At 43.5% G+C, this 21277-nt stretch overlaps 2 protein-coding genes across 2 annotated transcripts; both read left to right on the top strand.

Annotated features, from left to right (window-relative positions):
* The first annotated feature begins 1263 nt into the window (after nucleotides 1–1263).
* On the top strand, nucleotides 1264–6109 carry LOC107215145 (keratin, type I cytoskeletal 15-like). Its single transcript, XM_015651132.2, has 8 exons — nucleotides 1264–1829; nucleotides 2336–2418; nucleotides 3244–3400; nucleotides 3672–3833; nucleotides 3971–4096; nucleotides 4233–4453; nucleotides 5274–5299; nucleotides 5806–6109. Exons 1-8 carry the CDS (start codon nucleotides 1302–1304, stop codon nucleotides 5877–5879), a joined length of 1377 nt encoding a protein of 458 aa, XP_015506618.1. The 5' UTR covers nucleotides 1264–1301; the 3' UTR covers nucleotides 5880–6109.
* A 3429-nt stretch (nucleotides 6110–9538) lies between these two features.
* LOC107215143 (keratin, type I cytoskeletal 23-like) lies at nucleotides 9539–19625 on the top strand. The gene is made up of 8 exons (XM_015651130.2): nucleotides 9539–10034; nucleotides 13437–13519; nucleotides 14874–15030; nucleotides 16500–16661; nucleotides 16752–16877; nucleotides 17617–17837; nucleotides 18510–18535; nucleotides 19111–19625. Exons 1-8 carry the CDS (start codon nucleotides 9621–9623, stop codon nucleotides 19212–19214), a joined length of 1293 nt encoding a protein of 430 aa, XP_015506616.2. The 5' UTR covers nucleotides 9539–9620; the 3' UTR covers nucleotides 19215–19625.
* Nucleotides 19626–21277: the final 1652 nt, after the last annotated feature.

Raw genomic sequence — 21277 nt, 5'->3', positions numbered from 1 at the left:
CCTGCATTAACATCCCAGCTCGAAATGTCAGAGACCCCCTTGGTTTATTCCAGCAACTCCTGTAAGCCTTGGGTTAGCTGAAATCCTCACCCTGAGTTCTAAGCTCAGTTTCTGTACTGTCAAAGACTGTGCTAAAAACGATGCTCTTTTTATGAGGCTTTTAACAAACGTATCAGTTTTCCTCTTTAAGCTTTATTTGAGGTTCCTGTGTTGTGCAGAGAACAGGCAGCGCTCCCCACACGTCCCATCCCCAGCAGGGCACACAGGCAGCTCGTGTGCCTCCCACACCTCCCACCTCTGCCTTCCCGGGTGTGCAGGGCTGCATGACTGAATTCCTGAGTTTTGCTGGCACTTTATTAGCTCTGAAATGTATTTCTGTTTCAGCCTCCTGCTTTAAATGAAGGATTAAGGTGACTCCTCTGAGCCTTATTTTCAAATACTCCATTTCCTAGTGCACACTGGCATTAAACACTTGTATTGCTATCAGAACAGTGTTATCTTAAACCCATCCTCTTTACATTTTCCAAAGTAACAGGATCTTAGTCCTCCCACATTTACTTTTTTAACTGAGTTGTTTCAATCTGTGTTACCTTTCTGGACTATTTCATAACAATTAATAAATTTACTGTTCCCACTCTTCCTTGCACACCGATGGATGCTGATTGTTCCTCACACAATGCCATGAATAGATGCTTTTTGTACTTAAAATTCAGACTCCAAAATAATCTACATATTAGTTCCAAGAAAAAATCAAGAATAAGAACATTTCTAATTCAATTCCAAAAATTTAAAGGGAAAAAAATGCTGATAGAAAAGAAGGAATAACGGTGAGATGAAGAGATGATTCTACATTTTTCAACAAAAGGAGAATTTTACTTAAGCCTCATTTTTAGAAAAAGTTGATTTTCTGAAGGTAGCCATGGTGAGCATTGTAAATAGGCGAGTGGGTGGGGCTGAACTCACTTTGTTTTTCCATTCTTAAATGTCAGAGAAGTAAACTCCAAGTTTCAGAACTATAGCCTGAAGAAAAAACATCTGATTCATGCCTTTTGTTTAATTAAAAAAGAAACCCCAAGCCCAAGCCCCTGCGATGTGCTGCCAGCACTTCTTGTCAGGAATGTCATCATAGTTGGCCTCACCTCTAGGGAGGAGGAATTTTGGAGGGAGGGCTGCAGTGGGGTTTGTCTCCCAACACCCAAGATCATGAGGATATAAAAGAGGCACCAGGGCAGTTGAAGGCACAGTCTGTCTTCTCTTGCCAGGCTGCATAACTGACCTTTTCTCCTTCTCGTGCCTCAGCCATGGCCACTTCCTTCCTGAGCTCTTCCTCCACCTGCGGGGGTGGCATTGGGGGTGTTGGGGGTGGCAGCTGTCGCCTGTCCTCGGTGCGCACCGGAGGCGCCTGCCGGGCCCCGAGCATCCACGGCGGCTCCGGTGGCCGCGGCGTCTCCATCTCCTCGGCCAGGTACGTCTCCTCTTCAGGAGGAGGCTACGGCTTTGGGGGGGGCTATGGAGGAGGCTTTGGAGGGGGGGCAGTCTGTGGCTTTGGAGGGGGCTCTGGCTTTGGAGGCGGTGCTGGCTTCGGTGGAGGATTTGACCTTGGTGGTGGCTTTGGTGGTGGCGATGGCCTCCTCTCTGGCAATGAGAAGATAACCATGCAGAACCTGAATGACCGGCTGGCTTCGTACCTGGACAAGGTACGAGCCCTGGAAGAGGCCAATTCAGATTTAGAAGTGAAAATCCGAGACTGGTACCAGAAACAAGCTCCGACCAGCCCCGCCCGTGACTACAGCAATTATTACAAGATAATTGAAGATCTCCGAGATAAGGTATGACATTCATATGTAGAGGAGTTATAAGAAGGCAAGAGAACTATGGAATTGTATGTCCTATGTCTTTAAAATAAGATTGAATAATTACAGAAGTAGTGAATTCCTCATCCCAAATACATTGAGGTCCTGAGCATTCTAGCAGAAAAGAGTAGTCTCTTCTCAATTTAAGCACCAAATATCTTACCCTGACAATGGGATGCTCGTTGAAACTAAGATGGTTGCAGTAAAAGTCAGCAAAATGTGTTTAGAATTACCAACATATCTATTCAGGAATCAAACAGGAAAGAAAGTGACAGGTAGTCCTCAAAGGCTGGAAAGATAATTCTCCTGGCTACAGATAAGATCAGGTGTTGTACAAACATATTTCCCTATTATGGTTCTAATCCGTGTGGCAGAGAGTATCAAAAATCTCTGGTTTGCTTATGGAATATAGATCATATATATTACATATATATATATATCATCATTCATGGAAACCTTTCTCCATGTTTCTTAATTTCCAGATCCTTGCTGCTACCATTGACAATTCCCGGGTCATTTTGGAGATTGACAATGCCAGACTGGCTGCTGACGACTTTAGACTGAAGTAAGTTCACCTGGAGCACGTTTGTCTTCACTCTGCTTGTCTTTACACTCTCAAAACAGATTTTTCTGTAGTAACTTCAGATGCAAAACACTCTGGCAAGCAGAAGATCTCCATTAATCCATCAATATCCATTGATAAAGGACCAATTCAGAGTATAAACCTGACAAAACACAGCATTCAGATCACTGAGCTGTTTGCATGAGTTATAGCCCATTTCTTTGTGATACACAAATGTTTTTACTAGTCTGAATCACAGGGGAAAGAAGGCAGGAATAGGTGGAATTTTCACCTAGAAAGTACTGAGTGTCAGGAAGAGATTGCTGTGGGGCTGCAGCAGTTTTCTTCTGGAGTCTGAAATTTAGAGTAAGGTGGGGCTTTTCCAGCTCCCAAGCTCAGCAGTACATTTACAGATGATAAAGGTCCATGTGCAGCTGCCTTCCCTGCAGCAATGCACCTGCAAGTTTCCATTTTCCCTCCTGTGTCCCAGGCAGCCCTGGCCCACCTGTGCTTTCCTACACACCAAAGCTGGGATGACACTGCAAAACTCCTGTCCTGTGTGACAATGTTTCTATTGATGCTGATAATCATTATTAGGTTCTGCAAGGTGAAATGTCATATCCTCCTTGAACAAAATCATACGGCATTGTCTGTGCTTCCTTATGCCATGGCTGGATATTGGAAAAAAACAGCTTTAATGCTTTTACACTTCTAAATCTGTTTATTTTCATCTACAGTCCACTGTTCCTGCCATATGTGATCATTTTATAGCTCTACTGAATACAAACTCTGACACGTTCCACTGCTTGTTTCATTTTTGAATTGCAGGTATGAGAACGAGCTGTATCTGCGCCAGAGCGTGGAGTCCGACATCAACGGCCTGCGCCGGGTCCTGGATGAGCTGACCCTGTCCAGAGCTGACCTGGAGATGCAGATTGAGACACTGAAAGAGGAGCTGGCTTATATGAAGAAGAACCATGAAGAGGTGAGAGTCCTGACAGTACAGGGAGGAGATAACTCCCCTTTGGAATTTATCTCTTGTAAATGATAGATGTAAGTTACATGTAAGTTCGTGTGTCCTGTGTGAGTTCACAGACTAGGGAAGCTGGTGCAACAAAAGAGAAAACGTGATGTATGCTTTATGTGTGTTCCATCTGTGATATTTGATAGCACAGGTACTGTGTATCACAGCAGGGATTGCAGTGTGAGAGGAGAGAGGCTGATCTTTCCGTGTCCTCTGCCTTCTGCCCATGCAGGAAATGAAAGAGTACTCGAAGCAGCTGACTGGAACAGTCAACGTGGAAATGGATGCAGTTCCTGGCATCGACCTGACCAGAGTTCTTGCTGAGATGAGGGAACAGTATGAAGCTCTGGCTGAGAAGAACCGTAAGGATGCTGAGGCATGGTTCTTCACTCAGGTACAGTCACACCAATGAACAGCACAGCAATGCACTGCCTCAGCATTACTGCCCTGGCAGGTCCCTACCTTCCTTTCTCAAAATGATTGATTTTTTTATACATTTGAATGTGATTTTACCGTTGTTATTCCTTTCAGACCGAAGAGCTGAACCGTGAAGTTGTCACCCACAACCAGCAGATACAGACCAGCAAGTCAGAGATCACGGAGCTGCGCCGCACCCTGCAGAGCCTGGAGATCGATCTCCAGTCGCAGCTCAGCATGGTACGGAGCTGCCCCGAGCACACCACAAGGCACTGCCTACACTGTCCCCTTCCTCCCTCGCTGTCTCACCTCTCCTCAACTCCCCCTCCATGGGACAATCTTCATTCTAACCTGCTCTGACATTATTGCTCTTTAGAAAGCTGGGCTGGAGGCCAACCTGCGGGACACAGAAGGCCGATACTGCGCGCAGCTGGCTCAGATCCAGGCCCTCATCACCAGCGTGGAGGAGCAGCTGAGCGAGCTCCGCTGCGACATGGAGCGCCAGAACCAGGACTACAGAATGCTCATGGACATCAAGAGTCGCCTGGAGCAGGAGATCGCCACGTACCGCCAGCTGCTGGAGGGCCAGGACTCACAGTATGTCACTCTGTCCCAGTCCTGATGAGCAGATAAGGGTAACAACACACTCTGGAGCGGGAGCTGTGGCTGCCAGGCTGCTCACAGTGCTCAGTCACGCTCCCTGCACACACAGCCTTTGGAAATGGCAAAGCAGGTGCCCGGCAAAGTCCCCGGCACTGCCGTAACTCAAGCTAAATCTGCACATCAGGGATGTGGAGGATTTGAAAATATAAATGCCACCATTTTGACCATGATGAGTTACAAAAGGCACCAGGCCCCATATATATGTCTCAATCCTTTGGTTGCACTGGAATTAGAGCCTTCAGCCTGAGACAACCCATAAAAACCTGCTCCCAGTATTTCTTAACTCCTGGTTTTCTCTGTTTGTGCACAGAGGTGAAAATACTCATCCTCACACACCAGTATTCCCAGCTAGAAAAGAGCTTGGAACAGACTCCAGCTTGCTTCAGTAAAATCTACATTTCCATGCCCATTTCTCATATCTGATCTATACATGGAATTATTTTTGATTTCTGAGGACAAATCAGCTCCTTCCATAGTTTCTAGAAGAGGTGTTCTGAGGAGAGGAGCAGTATAAGGAGACACCTCAGGACAAGGAACTGGTCTGACCACTGTTCCCATTCCCTCTCAAGTACATAGGGGTGGATTTCAAAGCTGAAAGCACCTTAACACCACCTCTGGTAACAACACACCCCAGAAGCAGCCACTGAGAGAAGCCATGTGAAATCCTGGCTGTCCACACAAATTCCTAAATGGTACAATGATTTCAGAGAACAGGGTCAGGAATGGTAATTAATCAAATATTTCTTCTCTACAGGTTGTCAGGACTGAACCCCAAGGATGGTAAGAAACATTTTTATTTAATGAGGGGCTGAAATGAGCAGGCAAAATAGGATTAAATAAACCTTTTAGCCTTGGATTTCTTCTTAGTACCACAGATTCCGTTCTCCCCACAATGAGCATGTTCTGTATCATGTAGATACAAAAATATCATACTTTATTTTATGTGCATTTTTGAACCCAGTAGATTTCCAAAATGATTGTATAAACTGCTCATGGGATTCTAAAATACTCAAATCTCCCAAAAATTCCTAAGTCCCTCTGCTGATTCACATAACATATCAGAAACTTCCAAATCCATATCTGATGTGCACTCCTAAAGGTTTCTGGATTTCTGGAGGGCCAGGAGGGAAACTGGATAAGACGTGAAGGCAGTTCTGCCTTTGCTATGTGAAAGATCTTGTGAGAAAACAAATAAACACAACCTCATAGTTCAGCTTCTCAGGGTCTTGGCAGGGCCTTATTGTTTTTTTGTTCCCTATTTAATTTTGTTATTCCCCCTCCAACAGTATACGGGGCCGGTGGAAGAGTTCGTTCTGGCACGGAAGATGATGGAAAATCCACCCGTGACAGGAGATTCTAATAAAGAAATACTGAATCCCCGCATGGACCCAGTGCAGCCTCCACACTGGCTAATGCTGAAAGAGCCTTTTGCTTCCCCAAATCACAAAAATGTATCCAAGAATGTCTTTCCTTAGATTTGCTCTGCCTTTGTACATGAGCATTGGCTCGCTGGGTCAGAGATGCCAAGTCTGTTTTCTGCTGGTGCTCTATTGTGTCCCAACAATAAAGTTTCTGTTCTGCTTCTGCAAATAAATCCAGTCTAATGGTGTTTTTTGGAGCCACTGTGGCACTGCCACACACAGCCCACAGACCCTCCCAGTATGGGCTGCTGGAACCCAACCAGGGGATATTCTGGGAATAACAACAAAAATAACAATAATAACTTTAAAAATAATAATAAAGACAGAGATGAAGGGACAGATAAAGTGCCATTAGATTCTGCCAACTATCTGGAGATGGAATCACTTAAAAACAGAGAAGATAACTTAAAAAAATCCCTAAGATCTTTGTTCTCAATTCCAAGGGCACAACAGGGCTGCAATTAATGCACAAATAAAATGCAACTCTGAAAAAAAATGCATATATTTGTGTTCCTGGATTGCCTGCAGCACCAAGGCAAATTCCCTCAGCTCCTAAGGAAGCAGCAGGCACAGTCCAGGTGAAATGAATTGCTCAGAGTTTGCTGCAAGTGTTTTGGTTTTCATCCATCATAAAGAACATCCCCAGCCCATGTCACTGCTGTTTTAGCCACACCACCTTCTCCCAGCTACACATCCCCCACCAGTGGAACTGAAGGGATGCTGATAAAGCTTTGAGAGCCTGGTGACTCCTTGGAGCACACAAAGCACTAAGCACTGTACTTTGCTTACATAATGTTTGGAAAAGGCATCCTTAGCCCCATCACTGGATATTCAATCCACATGATAGTACCTGCAAAAATGATATAATTTCTAGAATTACAGATTTTGTTTTCCTTCCAAGCTCCTTAGAGACACTATTTTTGTGTCTCCTATTTTATGACATTTAAGAAAAGGAAATATACACTGCTGGCATCACCAGTTTGGCCATGAGATCATTGGTGCTGCTGGTAAGAAATGCACATCCTGCTGGCATTCCCACTGGAAGTATTTTGGAAGAGGTTCTGGCAAACTGCAGCAAAGCAACATCACAATCCACTAGAGAGGAAAACCAAATTGTATAAATTATATTTTTTTCTGATCCATAACCTTGTGACTTGTATCACTCAAACAGCAAGAGAGGGAATTCCTACAGCCACAGACAGCTGTCCATCCATTTGTATTCCAGATGGAAGAGTTGAGTCAATCAGTGATTATTGCAGGATATTGATCTGTACAATGTAATTGTCAAAATATTCTGCCTGTATTTAAACTGCAGCCTAGAAATTCAGCTCAGTTTTCTTCCCATGTTCCAATTCAGTAAAACAAGCATGATTCCCAGGTGAAGCAAGCCAGGACTGTGGAGCAACACCCATTCCCAGGGAGCAGAGCAGTCCCCATCCAAGGGTGCCATCTGCTGACAACAGTTTATTTCCTTACTCCGAGTGTCACTTCCATTCTCTGTTCGGGATTAAAGAGGTGATCAAGCCCAAATTCAGCATTGTAGACTGACAAAGAGTCATGTCAGATTTTGAAGTAAGTTGTTTGGTCTTTTTCATTGGCCCTCAACATGTGTGGATCAGAACTGCATGGCATCTTTTCCAGTTTGGAAAGGCTGAGCTTCAGAGGAAGCACTTCCCATGTCCCAGATCACCTGCACTTTGGATTAATTGCAAGAGAAAATACAGTTCTGGTTTTCATGATGTGGTAATTCCATGATATTCTCAGGACCGAGTCTCTGTTGTCTCTCACATTGCCAGGCAGGGTGGGAATGCCACGGAGTTATTTCAGGTTAAACAGGATTCATTTTATTTCACGTTCTATTCTGTACCTTCATGTGCAATTCCATCTCAGTGTGATAGTTCATAGACACCAGCTTGCTAAACTGAAAAGTTAATCTGAAATTGATCTCTGGTGAGATCTGCAGGATGTCATCAGTTCTATTATAATCTGGGGAGTTTTTTTCAAGTTAGGGCCTCAGTTTTTGTCTGATGCTTCAAGCTCATCCCCCTCCCCAGCAGCAGGGCTGACCCCAGACTGCAGCTACTGATAGTGGCTGTAACCAGAATAGTTGGGGACAGCCAAACCTTGTACTCACTGGAGAAGCCTATTTTCAATTATTTCTTTCCCCAAATAGTTAGAAATTACAGGATTTCTACAGAAGGAAGTGCCTGAGAAAGAAAGAGAAGCTCAATGTACAGAGAGCTGGGGAAAAGGAGCAGGTGCTGAGCAGAACCAAGCCCGAGCCACAAGGAGGAGCCCGAATCCTGCTCCGTCAGGAATGAGGCAGGGAGGTACCCGGAGTGCAACAATTCCTTATTGCTGCAGCATTCCAAATGAAACAAACAGGGAAAAACACATTCCTTCCTGTTTCTCCCAGGACAGTGTTACTCTGCTCCATGGGTCTCCCTGACCTCACCAGTCAGGACGAGCAGCAGGGCCAGGGCAGACCCTGGGGAAGGGGTTTAACCTTCACCTAGGTAAGGAAACCAGCTGCAGCATTTCTGGGAGAGCCTGTGCCCACTCAGCTTCTTGCATCTTCCCAAATCTTCCTCCTCTATCTCATCCCTCAGCCACGGACTAGAACGAGACAAGGCAAACCCACTAAGCCCAGCAGTTGCCACGGGACCACTCCCCAGTCTACAACCCCTACCAACATGAGGAACAGGACAACCTGCAACAGCCACACTGCACCTTTCCTGGTTGGATGGATACTGTTTGACAGAAAGTTACTGAGACTGTTGAGAACGACTATTTCTGCATGATTGCCAGGTCAATTTTTAGGGCTGGTAGCTTTAAATAATCACTTGAATTTTTTTGAGTGTTGTTAGAAACTTGTAGTGTAAATATTTTCTATAGCAAAGATAAATATCTTGCTAGTATTAATGCTGGAACAGCAAGAAATCTTTGTATTGCTGCCTACTGAGACCACTGAAACAGGACTGCACCTCAAATCATGAGAAATAGTAGAAAAGTATCCAATTCTCATGTATTTCCCCTGGAAATGGGCAGCTGAAGGGAACAGCTAGGCATTACTGACTGGAGTTTTTTGAGTTTAGAAGCTGGATGACTTCATGAAAGTCTCAGGTCTCCCACAGGCTGAAGCTGTTTGGTCGCTGAGCTGTTTGATGGCTGACAGGACACATTGCATTTGAGAATCCAAAGGTTTGAGGATCCACAGGCTGCTGCAATTCTACAGCCTGAGAATTACCACAGAAAGTATCTGCAGAGCCCCATCCCTGCCCCGGCTTCCCATTTATTCCCTTCATGAGCAGGAAAACATAACATACTAACTACAGGGTTAGAGAGAAGTCTGAGGCAGAGCTGATCCTGTTCCACACCTACGGATTTTGGCCACACCTCACTATTATCATATGAAAAGAAAAAGAAAAAAAAAACCCAAACAAGCGAAAGGAAAGCAACCCGGTATGTAGCTGATTCCAAACAACAACAGCGTGCAGGCTCATAAATGCTTCAGAATTGACCAAGAGGAAGCACGTTTCGTGATGACACAATCTTGTTGCTGTAGTCATTCATCGAAGGGAAACTCCCACAGGAAAAGGCATAAAGCTGCTCAGGGAAGGCGAAGAGGCTGCTCAGTGCTAGGCAGCCAAACCTGGGGTTCGATTCACACAGAGCTAAGCATGAGCACCAGCCAAGGCCCTTTCCAGTTTTTTTCTGGGTCCCTCAGGGGTAGTTCAGGGTGTGGTTTGGCCCAGCAAGGAACTTCTTACAGAGCGTCAAGTGCAGATGATGGTGCCAGCAGCACACATCCCTCCTTCTCCTCCGCCAGACCCTTCTGGCTGGCTGCAGGAGGGACAACCTGGGGAAGCTTCAGCGAGCACTATGGGGAAAGCATCTTCCTGGGTGGGAATGAGAAACAGACTATGCAGAACCTGAATGAGCGCTTGGCTGCCTACCTGGACAAGGTCCGTGCCTTAGAAGCAGCCAACGCTCAGCTGGAGAGCTGCATCCTAGAGTGGCACAGGACAAAGTCTCATGGAAAGAGGCATGACTTCAACCAGTACGAGCAAAACGTCACTGACATGCAAAGACAGGTAAGTCAGAGTTGGGACTGTGTCATTCTGTGCTCTTCTAAGGAATTGGGCTTCTCCTTTATGCTGATGGCTTTCTTTTAAAGAGGTTAAATAAAACCTTTGAAATGTTAGAAATCCTCAGGAAGGTAGTTCCAGGACCTGGGCATAAACATTCTTTGTGTTAACAAGGAGGAAACTGAGCACAAGAGAGGCTGGAAGGGGGCGAGGGGGATTCTGCAGAGACTGGCAGAATAAAGGGATCCATGTGCTGCCAAGTGTTCCTTTCTGTGCTGAAACTGGGGTTTGAGTAACTGCAGCTGGCAGAACTTGGTCTTTTTGACTGCACAGGTCTTGAGTAAATTACAAAGCAGAAGTGCAGAGCCTGCCCCTCTCCTGCTGCTGTCTCCAGACAGACTGGGGCATTCCAGCTCTTTGATTCCTGCGGTAGCAGACAATGAAACTACAGGAGTTTTGGGACCAATAAGCTTATGTAATCAGATGGAAAAATACTTCATTGTAATTAAGAAAATAGCAGTGACAAATTCCTTGTGGATGTTTTCACTATAATTAAAAGGAGAATTTCTGGTTCCTGCCAGTAGTTAATATTAATGTTCAACAGTAACTCTTTCAATCTCCCAAACTCACGTGTCTTCAAATTTAAGCATAATATTAATCTCTATTCATAATGAACATCCTTAGCACTGTAACCATCTGTGTGACTAATCAGAGTAATTAACTTTACATACCCATATGGGGCAAAACCCAAAGCTCTTCCAAAAGCAATGTTGTCATTTGCCCTCCACTTTTTATAATACAATTGCTTGGCGTTCTCAAGATCCTGAGAAATTCTTTTTAAAAAGACTTGGAAATTGTGTTAATTCACATCTTTGCTGATTGGGGCCAAGGACCTAATCAAACTCCAAGCTCACAGCTAAAAGTGTTGCCTCCAGGCAGTAGATGAGGTGCTCGGACCACAGCCTGTGTACAGAAAGCCAGACCTGCCATCACTCATTTCTGTTTTAAGGATAAATAAAGGTCACCATCCCCAGACCTGGCACTTGGGCACCTTCCTTTTCATCAGAAAGAGAAATACAAACTTGTTCATCAAGAACATATATGCTTTCAAGGTGATTTGGAATTAGTAAATCAGAAAGATTTAGGAAGACAGTAAGCACAAAACCATGATGCTGACTGGGGTAAAGCCTTCACTTTTGAATAGGTTGTACCAAACCATTTATATTTAACACTCACCACTTAAACAGCTGTCCCTGGCCACAGACACCTGCAGGCTGGTGGCTGCCCTGGATGTGCAAGGAAAGGCCAGGAAAGGATCAATTACGGGTGACAATTCAGCGATTGAACCCGGAATTTTTACTTTCTCTATAAAATCTTGCAATTAGCAGCATGTCTGCCAGTAAAATGAGTGAAAATATAGCATCTAATTATTAACTATAATTAAATTAATTGAATGTTAATTTAAAAGGTGAAACTAATTTAGCACCTAAAATAAAATATAGACTAAATTTAGGGTCCTATATCAAATAATCCAGGATGTCTGTGATACGCTACCTGTCTGAACTTGGAGGCATATAATCACTTGGGTCCTTCATTTTTAACCACACTCTCCTGGATACCTGAATTCAGGATTAATAGAATGAAATGAATACCTGATGGAGCAACAAATTTTGGGAAAAGCCTTGCTCCAGCCTGACTCCATCCTAACCCAGATACACAATGAAATAGCACCTGCTTTGCAGATAACTGTCTCATTCAAACACCTTGTGCCATTAAATAAGCAAAGTTATCTACAGAGCCTTCCAGGAGGGACAAAGGACATGAGACATGAGAGGTAAATCAGTGCAGGAAGCCTTCTTGGAAAGAAGGAATTGGAGTTTATTTCCTATACAATAATGTTTCCTATACAATAATGTGTGAGTTCTTAATGACACTGACAGTCTGCAGACTGGTACTAGAAACACAGCCATGTTCACAATGGATGCAGTAAGGAATTCCATGTGATTTAAGAGATAACTGGTACATGTGAGATCCCCTGCTGTCTGCAGAGTGACTGGGGCCACACAGCAGTGGGCAAAGCACTGACCAGTGCTCGGATCTCACAGAGTCACACAGCAATTCTGTACACGGCACAAAGCTCAAGAACTCATCTTGTTTTCTCCTTGCCTTCTACATTCTCCAAGGCTGGACTCAAGAACTGCCTCTTCTCTGTCACCAAATTCCAGGCAGCCATGCATTCAGGGTATTGTTATAGTTCTTGAGCTGGCCTCGATCATGTCCCAGGGCAGTATCCGAGGTGTGCTGCTAATTGCACAGGAATGCACAGTGTGTTAGCAGATTAGTTAAACATTCCACAGCACCTTCTTCTTCACTACAGAGGTGAACCTTTGACACTTCAGGAGAATTCTGTCATTTCCTTGTTTCTTTGTGATTCATTGAGGTGCAGGATATTTACTCCAAGGTATTGAGAGCTCCATAAATGATTTCTGTAGAGCCAAAGTGCCCCTTGGTTTGCTCTGTGGATGCTGAGGGAAGGGAGCTGGTGGGATGGAAACCACACTTCTTTTTCCTGTGTTAGAAAAGGACACGATGCCCTGCATTTATGATTTCCTGATAATTATGTATGAGTTCCTGCTGGAGTTCTTTCAAAGATTTGGCACAGAATACTGAACTTTTCAAATTCAGATCTATAGTTAAAAGCTATTCCATGTTATCAGGGACACATGAGCCTTTCCATGCGTGCTGAGTGCATCAAAGGAATGAAATTGTGCTTCATCCTGCAGCTTTTAGGGCAATTTTCAAATCCCAAGGCAAAATCAGACACCTGAATCAATCAGTCTGTGCTGCTGGTTGATTCAGAGCAGCTATAGGTGCATAACTGAATGGACCACAACAACCAGATGCCAGACAAGCTCAGTGGGGTGTTCATGCACAAGCTACTTTTTAGCATTACATTAACTCCAGTATTTTGATTGTACTCAGACACAGCTTAATGGTTCTTACTGAAATTTGCCCTAAAGATGCCCAAGGCAGCTTTGTCAGCAGTGCTGAACAGGATCAGAATCCTGTCTCAAAACCAGAGGAAGGCTGTGACTGTTACTCTGTAATAGACCATCAAGTTTGTGTAATGAAATTCATATCTTCTACCTGGCCAGGAATAAGATGATGCCTCCTGGTTCATACTCTCAAAAAAATAAGAAAAAAAGTACAGTATGATTATGAACAAAAATTGCAAAACACCTAGGTGAATCAGGAAACTGAAATGCTTTTATTCCTATAGTCTCCTTAGCATGGGAATTCCACTATTTAGATGCTTGCTATGAACAGCAAAGAGGCTAAACCAGCACAGATTATTTACTGTCACCCCATGGCAACACCAACTCTCTTGCTGGATTCTCTGTTTTCCAGATTGAGGATAGCAAGATCACCAATGCCAGCATCCTTTTACAAATCGATAACGCTAACATGGCAACTGAAGACTTCAGGCTCAAGTAAGCTTTTCTTTGGTTTCCTCATTAGATTTGAGTGAGGATTAAACTAAACATTACATTTTCTTGCTAATCCAATAGGGAAGTGATTTTTACTGAGGTTTTCTGTTGATATTGGATGAATAAAAACAATGTAGAACAGGGGAAAAAAAAAACCCCAAAGGATGTAAAACCCACAAATGATTGCTGAAGAACCTTGACTCACCCTGTTTATGATACTTAGAGCAGGTCCTGACGAGCAGGTTTGACAGTAGACACTTGATACTTGTGACAAAAGACACTTAAAACTGTCATCTGGGATTACAAATTATCCCCTCTAAGCACTGCACTTCCTAGTCCAGCCCAAATCTATTTCCTGGATTTATCACCTCTTCTGTCCAGCTCTGCAGGGAACACCTGTCCTTGTGGAGCTTTGGAGTCCCGTGCATTGTGCACAGTAACTGAGCTGGTTCATCACTGGCTCCCAGCACAGTCTGATTTTCAGCACATTGAAAGAGAGTTTTCACATCAACCAAAAAGACAAAATGTTTGTACAGAACACTTTCAGGCAGGTCTTTCCAATGGAAAGGATTTGACACTTCTCTAAGTAAGACTTCTTAGGAAGCAGGAAGATTTGTCTTATTTCAAGCAGTTAGTGATCAGCTATAAAAAATATCTCAGCTTTTGGTAATATTGTGACAAACTTGGAAACCTTGAGCACTGCCAGCCTTTCATTATCAGTCAGCAGTGTCACAAAAGGAACCAGTGGAACCATTTGAGGGATGGGATTCAGGCTGAGTTTATTGAGTGAATGGAGAAGCACCAATAGAACCCAAAAATATGGAGCAAAGGGAGAGATGCTGAGGAGCAAGTGTTTCCCATGCCCAAGGGAATCACGGCAGCATCTCTGTGCTTTTGTCTCACTACAGACACTGGAAGAGGTTAGAGAGGAATATTAGTAACTGGCTTCCATCACATTTTTCTTGTTTTTCTGAAGGACTCAAAAGTTACCATTTTGGATAAACTACAGCAATCAGCGCTTGCTGATACTCCTTTTAGAGAATTGTATTCTCAAAGCTTTCACAACCTGGTGAAGGTTAACATGCAAAAAGGGAAGTGAAAAAAAGAGATTTTATTTCCTACCTTATAGGAGGAGTTACAAGGGAGAAAGGAAAATGAAATACAAAACTAATAAAACTAATTTGATTGTTAAGACTATTCAAAAATATTTAATAACATATGTTAGAAACAGAATTGGTTTCTTTGGTTGTTTGTTCTCTCTAGTTCCCTACACAGACTAAATCTACTTCTCCTTATACAAGAGCCTGAATCGGGCAGTTCTCAACACGCACGTTGTGTCTTCTCTCCCCTCATAAAGATATGAAGCAGAGAAGTGTCGCAGGCAGGGAGTGCAGCTGGATGTGGAGAACCTACGGAAGGAGCTCGATGGCATGACCATTATTACCACAGATCTGGAAATGGAAATTGAAGGCTTGAGAGAAGAGCACATCCTCAGGAGGAAAGACCATGAGGAGGTAGAAAAAGTTCCACTTGGTAAAATCCTATCACACAAATCTTTACTACCATGTAATTAACTGAGTAAGACCCACAATCTGTAAGTGGGATTGATGATTCAGGACCTAATCCTGTTTCTGAGGCAGCCAATGAGTGTCAAGTGAGGCAAAAAGTCTGTGTCTGCTTTACCAATTACACTGGGGTTTCAGAGAGAACAGATTGCTGGAGTCTCTCCCACCCATCTGTCACAGATAGCTAATAATAACTGACATATTGGACAGAAATGTTCTCAGAAAGATTTAGATATAAATACACAGAGTGCTGCTGGGTTTTAGTCATCACAGACTTTTTCCTCAGTTCTGAATATATAATTTCCCTTACTCACAGAAGCATGGAGGCGTTGAGGGTTGGAAGGGATCTCTTTAGGCCCCCTTGTCCACCCCCACTAAACTCAAGCAGCGTTACCCAGAACAGGCTGACCTGAGCAAAACAGATCTCAAATTCTTGAAGGATCAAAATTAAAAAGAATGGTTGGTGAAGTCAGGCAAAATTACTCATTCTTGCAAAATCCTAAGCACAGCAATTAGATAATTCTCAAAAGCCACACTACTCTGAATTCTCCAGAGCTATACTCAGTGCTCTCTGTTATTCCCACATTTATAATTCCACTGCTTGAAACATGCTGGTTTCGCTTGATCTGGTGTTTGCAGCTATTACCTAACACCAGACTAAACGTCCTGCTCAGTGTCTGTGGCTTATTAAAGTTGAGAATGAAACACAGGGGTTGCACAGTGGTCAGTGCAGCTGCCTTTGGCTGACCCCCTTCCAGCCCAGGAGGGTTCTTGGACACAGGGGACCAGCAGAGCCATCCCTGTGTCCAGCTGATCCACATTCCATGATGTCATACCCCAAAAGGCTCCTTTGCCCGGGTGCTTTGAAAATGGTACCAGGCACAGAAGGCTGTGCTACACTGAAAGGAATGCTACCCTACCTGCCCAACTGGTCCTGTAATTATGTTGTTTACACAGTAATTATATGCTTTAATCCAATTATTCCTTTAACAATTACATAGAACTTTTACATTACTCTCCTGTAAACTTAGTTATAGTTCCATAAATATTAACATAAAGGGTAAGAAAGATGAAATTACTGTTAGATTTTCATCAAGGTTTTGGGTTTCTAATAGATAAATAAATAAAAAATGAGTCCATTTCTTCCAGAAACATTCTATGAAAAGATCTTCTCACATGTTTTTTATTGAATTCTGCCACAGAAGCACCTATGTCACTGGTTTAAGTTACATCAGAACATTACATCATGATGTATTACAAATACATCAGTATTATCAATATATACATTTTTAAAATAATATTAGCTTAATGTATATATAACAACTACCCCCCAAACCTCTCTGGGATTTGGTGTCTCTCTGAAAACTTTCTACTTCCATAAACGAGTTTGCATGTTCCCTCTGCTAACACATGAACAGGATATGGAAGCCAATCGCTCCTCACAAGACTTCAAGGTCAATGTAAAAGTAAACGCGGCCCCTCCTGCAGATTTAGGCAAGATTCTGGCAGAAATAAGAGAAGATTATGAAGCCATAATTGAAAAGAATCGTCAAAGCCTGGACAATTGGTACAAAGAACAGGTAACAGCTATTCCCTGCTCATTCCCAAGCCCCCCATGGCTGTAGCTGTCTGACCAGAGTCTGAGCTTTTCTCTTGCTTCTGCTCCACAGAGTGCAGCAATGTCCCTGGCAGCAACCCCGAATCCTGAACAGATCCAGCGCAACGAGAACGAGATCAAGGAGTTAAGGAGAACTTTGCAGTCCCTGGACATCGAGCTGCAGGCACAGATTAGTAAGGTATCTGCTGCAGACATCTTGGGCTGCTCACACACTCTGAAGTTTTCATGGACCAATTCTCCATTTAAATCCACAGCCTAGCATAACTTTATTGCAGTTGTTAAAGTATGAGGGAAATTGGGATTCAGATCATGCTTGACTTTGCCAAAATATGCAAAATAGATTCAGAAACCATCACCAGGAAGTGAAAAATTTATGTCTCTTCTTACGACAAAATATGAGGAGAAAAAGTGGAGAAGGAGGGATAGCTGACTCCAGGTCTAGAAAGAAAATGTGTCCAGACAATAAACAGTAACACAAAGAATGCAAAGATCATATTTATAAGCCCTGTTATCAGGCATGAAATACACAAACTGTGAAAAATTGGTGGGGAACTTTCACAAATATTATTACATAGCTCTTACATGGGTTAAAGCTCACATCCCCGAGACCTGGAGACTGGAGCAATTCTGGGCAGCTCATGCAGAAAGGACAGAACAGAAAACAGTCTCAGGAGCAGAGCTTTGAGCAGAATGGATATGGCAGGGATAAACGATTCGGTTTTGCTTCTCATGCACACATGGCACAGCTTTGTGGTTCTGCTGCCTTCACAAGAATAGTTATGCAAATGCATAAATGTTTAAATTACCACAGCCTTAATTTTGCAATCTTCTAGCTAGAGACCAAATTTGCTGGTATTTCTGTGTTGTATCTACCACATAAATAATAATCATGGTCTTGGTATTATCTGCCCCGTCAGAAACACATGCTGGAAGACACCTTGGCTGACACTCGGAATTACTACGCTGCTGCGCTTCAAAATATGCAGCAGATCATCTCCAGATGTGAGGAAGAGCTGAGCCAGGCTCGTCATGACATGAAGCAGCAAAATAACCAATATAAAGTTCTTCTTGGGATCAAAACGCGCCTGGAAAAGGAAATTTCCACGTACCGCCTGCTGCTGGAAGGGAATGCTGACGGGTAAGGCAGAGCTGCCCTGACTGGAACAGATGAGAGTCCTCATATTTGGATTATTTATTTGTTTGTTTGTTTATGCTTAATCAAAGCTTGTGAGTCCCATACTACATCAAGGGTTGGTATTTTAATGTGACGGATCATAATAAAAAGATGGAGCCACTTAGAGACACTGGTATCCATGTAATTTGGATTACCTAAATTAATATAATTTTTTATTAAAAAAAGAATCAAATTCTCCACTCCCACAGCATGGCCATCTCATCATAGGAGAACACTGGTCTCATTTTTATCCTCTCATCTGATTTGTATGAAGTCAAAAAAAGAAGGTTATCAGCCTTTAGAACCAGAACTCTCAGGCAAGCAGGAGAGAGTGGTCCCAAGTGTGAGGGTATTTGTCAGAAACCCAACTGGGTTCAACAAGAACACATTGGTTCATTCTCCCACCTGTCCCTGGGAGCAGTAGTGAATGTGCCCAGGGATGGCTTTCAGGGACAATATCTATCAAAGGGAAAGCTTACATGTTATAAAAGCATCATTCTTTTTCCTTCTTTTTTTTTTTTTTTTTAATTTTATCTCATAGTGGGAGAAAGTCTCCTTAGAAACAGAGAGAAGGGGATAAATAACTTCTTTAAATTAGTGTAACATTATTTTCTCTCTCTTTCATTATCTTCACAGGACAGCAAGAAAATCTGAAACTAAAGGTAAAAGTTCCTTACTTTGTTCTTTGAAGTGACTCTTAATTACTGTCATTTCCAATCAAATGTTACTCAGGGCAATTTTAACCTCACTTGAGTGAAGTGTGGAAGGTGTGCATGGCAGGCTCACTGCAGAGCCCACCGGGCTGTGCCTGCCCATGTCAGTCACACACATGGCCACAGCTCAGGCTCCAGACTAAAGCTTTCCTGGAATATGAGGAGGCAAGGAGACTCCACTGGGTGACTAAAACAGCATTAGGGCCTGAGAGCAAACCAAAAATCTGCATGTCTGGAAACTCATATTCTGGCATGGGCATGACCTGCAGACATCCAGGATAATCTGCTGATTTGCATTGGCTGGGCTGTCCCTGCGTTATTCATTTGCCCTGACCTGGACCAGACCCAGGGTGACTTTCTGGCAGCACATTTCACACAGAGAATAACAAACATTGACTTGAAGGAAACCATGTAGAGAAAACTTTGTTGAGGAGGCAGCAGGCAAATGACTGTAAATGAGGTTTTCCCTGCATCACCCTGTCTCAGCATCGCTCCTTGGATAATTAAACTTTCCTTTCTTTCAGAACACTCTGGGCTGAGCAACCGAAAGCTGAAAGCGATTGTCCACGACAGCGTGAACGGGGAGGTGGTGTCCTCCACCATCAACGAGCTGCCCCCACAAGCCTGAAGGAAAGCTCTGCCAACCTCGGCTCTCCCAGCAGCAGCTCCCACAGCCCCTCTGGGAACAGCGTGCCGTGGGCTGGCTCCCCGTGTGTCAAACAGGGATCCTGTAGGGAACGCGCTTCTCAAATGATCTGCAGCCTTACACTGCCACACAGAGCTGGGTATAGCTGGCATTGGTAGTTTAAAGAGCTTTTAGTCACCAAAATGCTGAAGAAAAGCTGTTGAATTAAAGTGACTGGCTGAGCTAGCGACAGATGTATTGTGCACATCTCCCCAGGGCAGGAATATCCATCTGGGATTCAGTTATCTCTCTGCAAATTAGCTGTAATTTAAGGGGAATAATCTCTCAACTTTTTTCCTGGTCTTATGTCTCTCATCATATACCTCACTGCAGCAAATAAATTTTTATCCATCACTTGTTCTGGTCCTTGGAATATCTGATTTTACTTTCCCTTACATATGCCCAGTCCACTGTGGCAGTGTCACTGACATGGGTCAGGACAGCCAAAGCCTCATTGTTTCAGGAGGGACAAAACTGGAAGAACACAAAAAACAAAGAGGAGACACAAGTTACAGATGACATTTACATGAGCAAAACTATTCAACTTCCCAACATGCAACATCAATGTCACCATTTAAAACAGCATTATGAGTAGGAGTGTTGCAAACTCACTTTACTAAAAACAGTCCCCCAGAAAAGTTTCTTTATTCTTCAGTTTGAGGGAAATTTTCTAGCACTGTCTTTATTGACTTTCCCTCAGAGCCTGTAAGTACTTTTCCAGACACTCATTTTTTCTTCATGACCCAGGTAATTCAAAAAACCATCTCAGTTATTTGGTCTCAAATTAATGTTCACTGTCTCTGTCAAGGGTTCTGCAGTCAGGCCAGACTGGTGTTTACAGTGCATGTTAACATCAGGGAGAGCTGTCAGCCTTAGACAAACTCAGGCTTTCTCCCTTTTTCATGCCCAAGTCAGCAGCAGACCCTGACAGCAATAGAACTATGCAAAGATAAAATCTGGGCAAGGAAAAGAGAAAAACCATTAGGATGTTTAGATGAGGAAGAGTGTAAGGCAGAAGGAAGAGAGACCAAATGGAATATAATGAGTGTGTCAGGGATTTGCATTCCAAAGTCACCGTCTGCGTGTCCAGGGCAGTCTCGCATTCATGAGCGACATTGTCATCGTGTTCTGTCATCCCCACGCACCATGGACTCTCACAAAAGGGCTCCTGTTACCTGCCTTGCTTTGAAACAGGGCTCACAAAGGAAAGGAGAAATCTCAAAGGAAATGCAGATTAAACTGAACAAAGTCCACTTCTGTCATACTGTGTTCTGTTACTGGCATGTTCCAACCAGTTCCTGTTCCCCCCTTGCCCCCCGCAGCCCAACTCTCCACCCTTGTTGCACAAAGAGATCCCAAAAGCAATGGATGGATTACCTAATGGTTTCTTTAAACTGGGTAAAACTTGTAATACAGGATTAGTAACTCCTGGATAATTAAGAGTGTCCTTCCTTATGGCTTACCAGATCTAACAAGCCAGACCTGGTGTTTGCAGCATCTGGACAAAATGTGCCCAGGTCTTCTTTTCTGTGTTATTTAAAGATATGTTCATTTATCAGATTTACATAGCTGAGCCACATTGCTGTGACACAAATAATTATAAAAACTTCTAAGTAGCCCCTTATTTCTACATCAAAGGAAAGTATGTGCTTTGTGCTGGGTTATTGTGCTGAACTACAAGAAAGAAGGAAAAGCAAATAATTGAAGTGCCTTCTGGAACACGCCTGCCCTTATTTCACATTCCCGAGCAAGTCTCTGGCTTTACTCTGCCCTGGTGTCCCCTCTCCACGCAGAGCTGACACCCGCTCCCCATGCCTTGTGTCACTCTCAGCTGTGGTCTGAGAGGGGCTGGATAAGAGGCAGCAGAATTCCTGTTCTTCTCTGCTGAGAGGCAGTAGAATTCCCACTCCACTCCACCACTACAGCTCACAGCACCATGCTCACAGTTAGTCCTTAAACACACAATAGGCGTTACACCATATTCTGTTTGTTTCTGGAAAAAACTG

This window comes from Parus major, chromosome 27, assembly GCF_001522545.3.
Source record: "Parus major isolate Abel chromosome 27, Parus_major1.1, whole genome shotgun sequence".
NCBI classification, from domain to species: domain Eukaryota; kingdom Metazoa; phylum Chordata; class Aves; order Passeriformes; family Paridae; genus Parus; species Parus major.
This window is presented reverse-complemented; position numbering and strand designations above follow the sequence as displayed.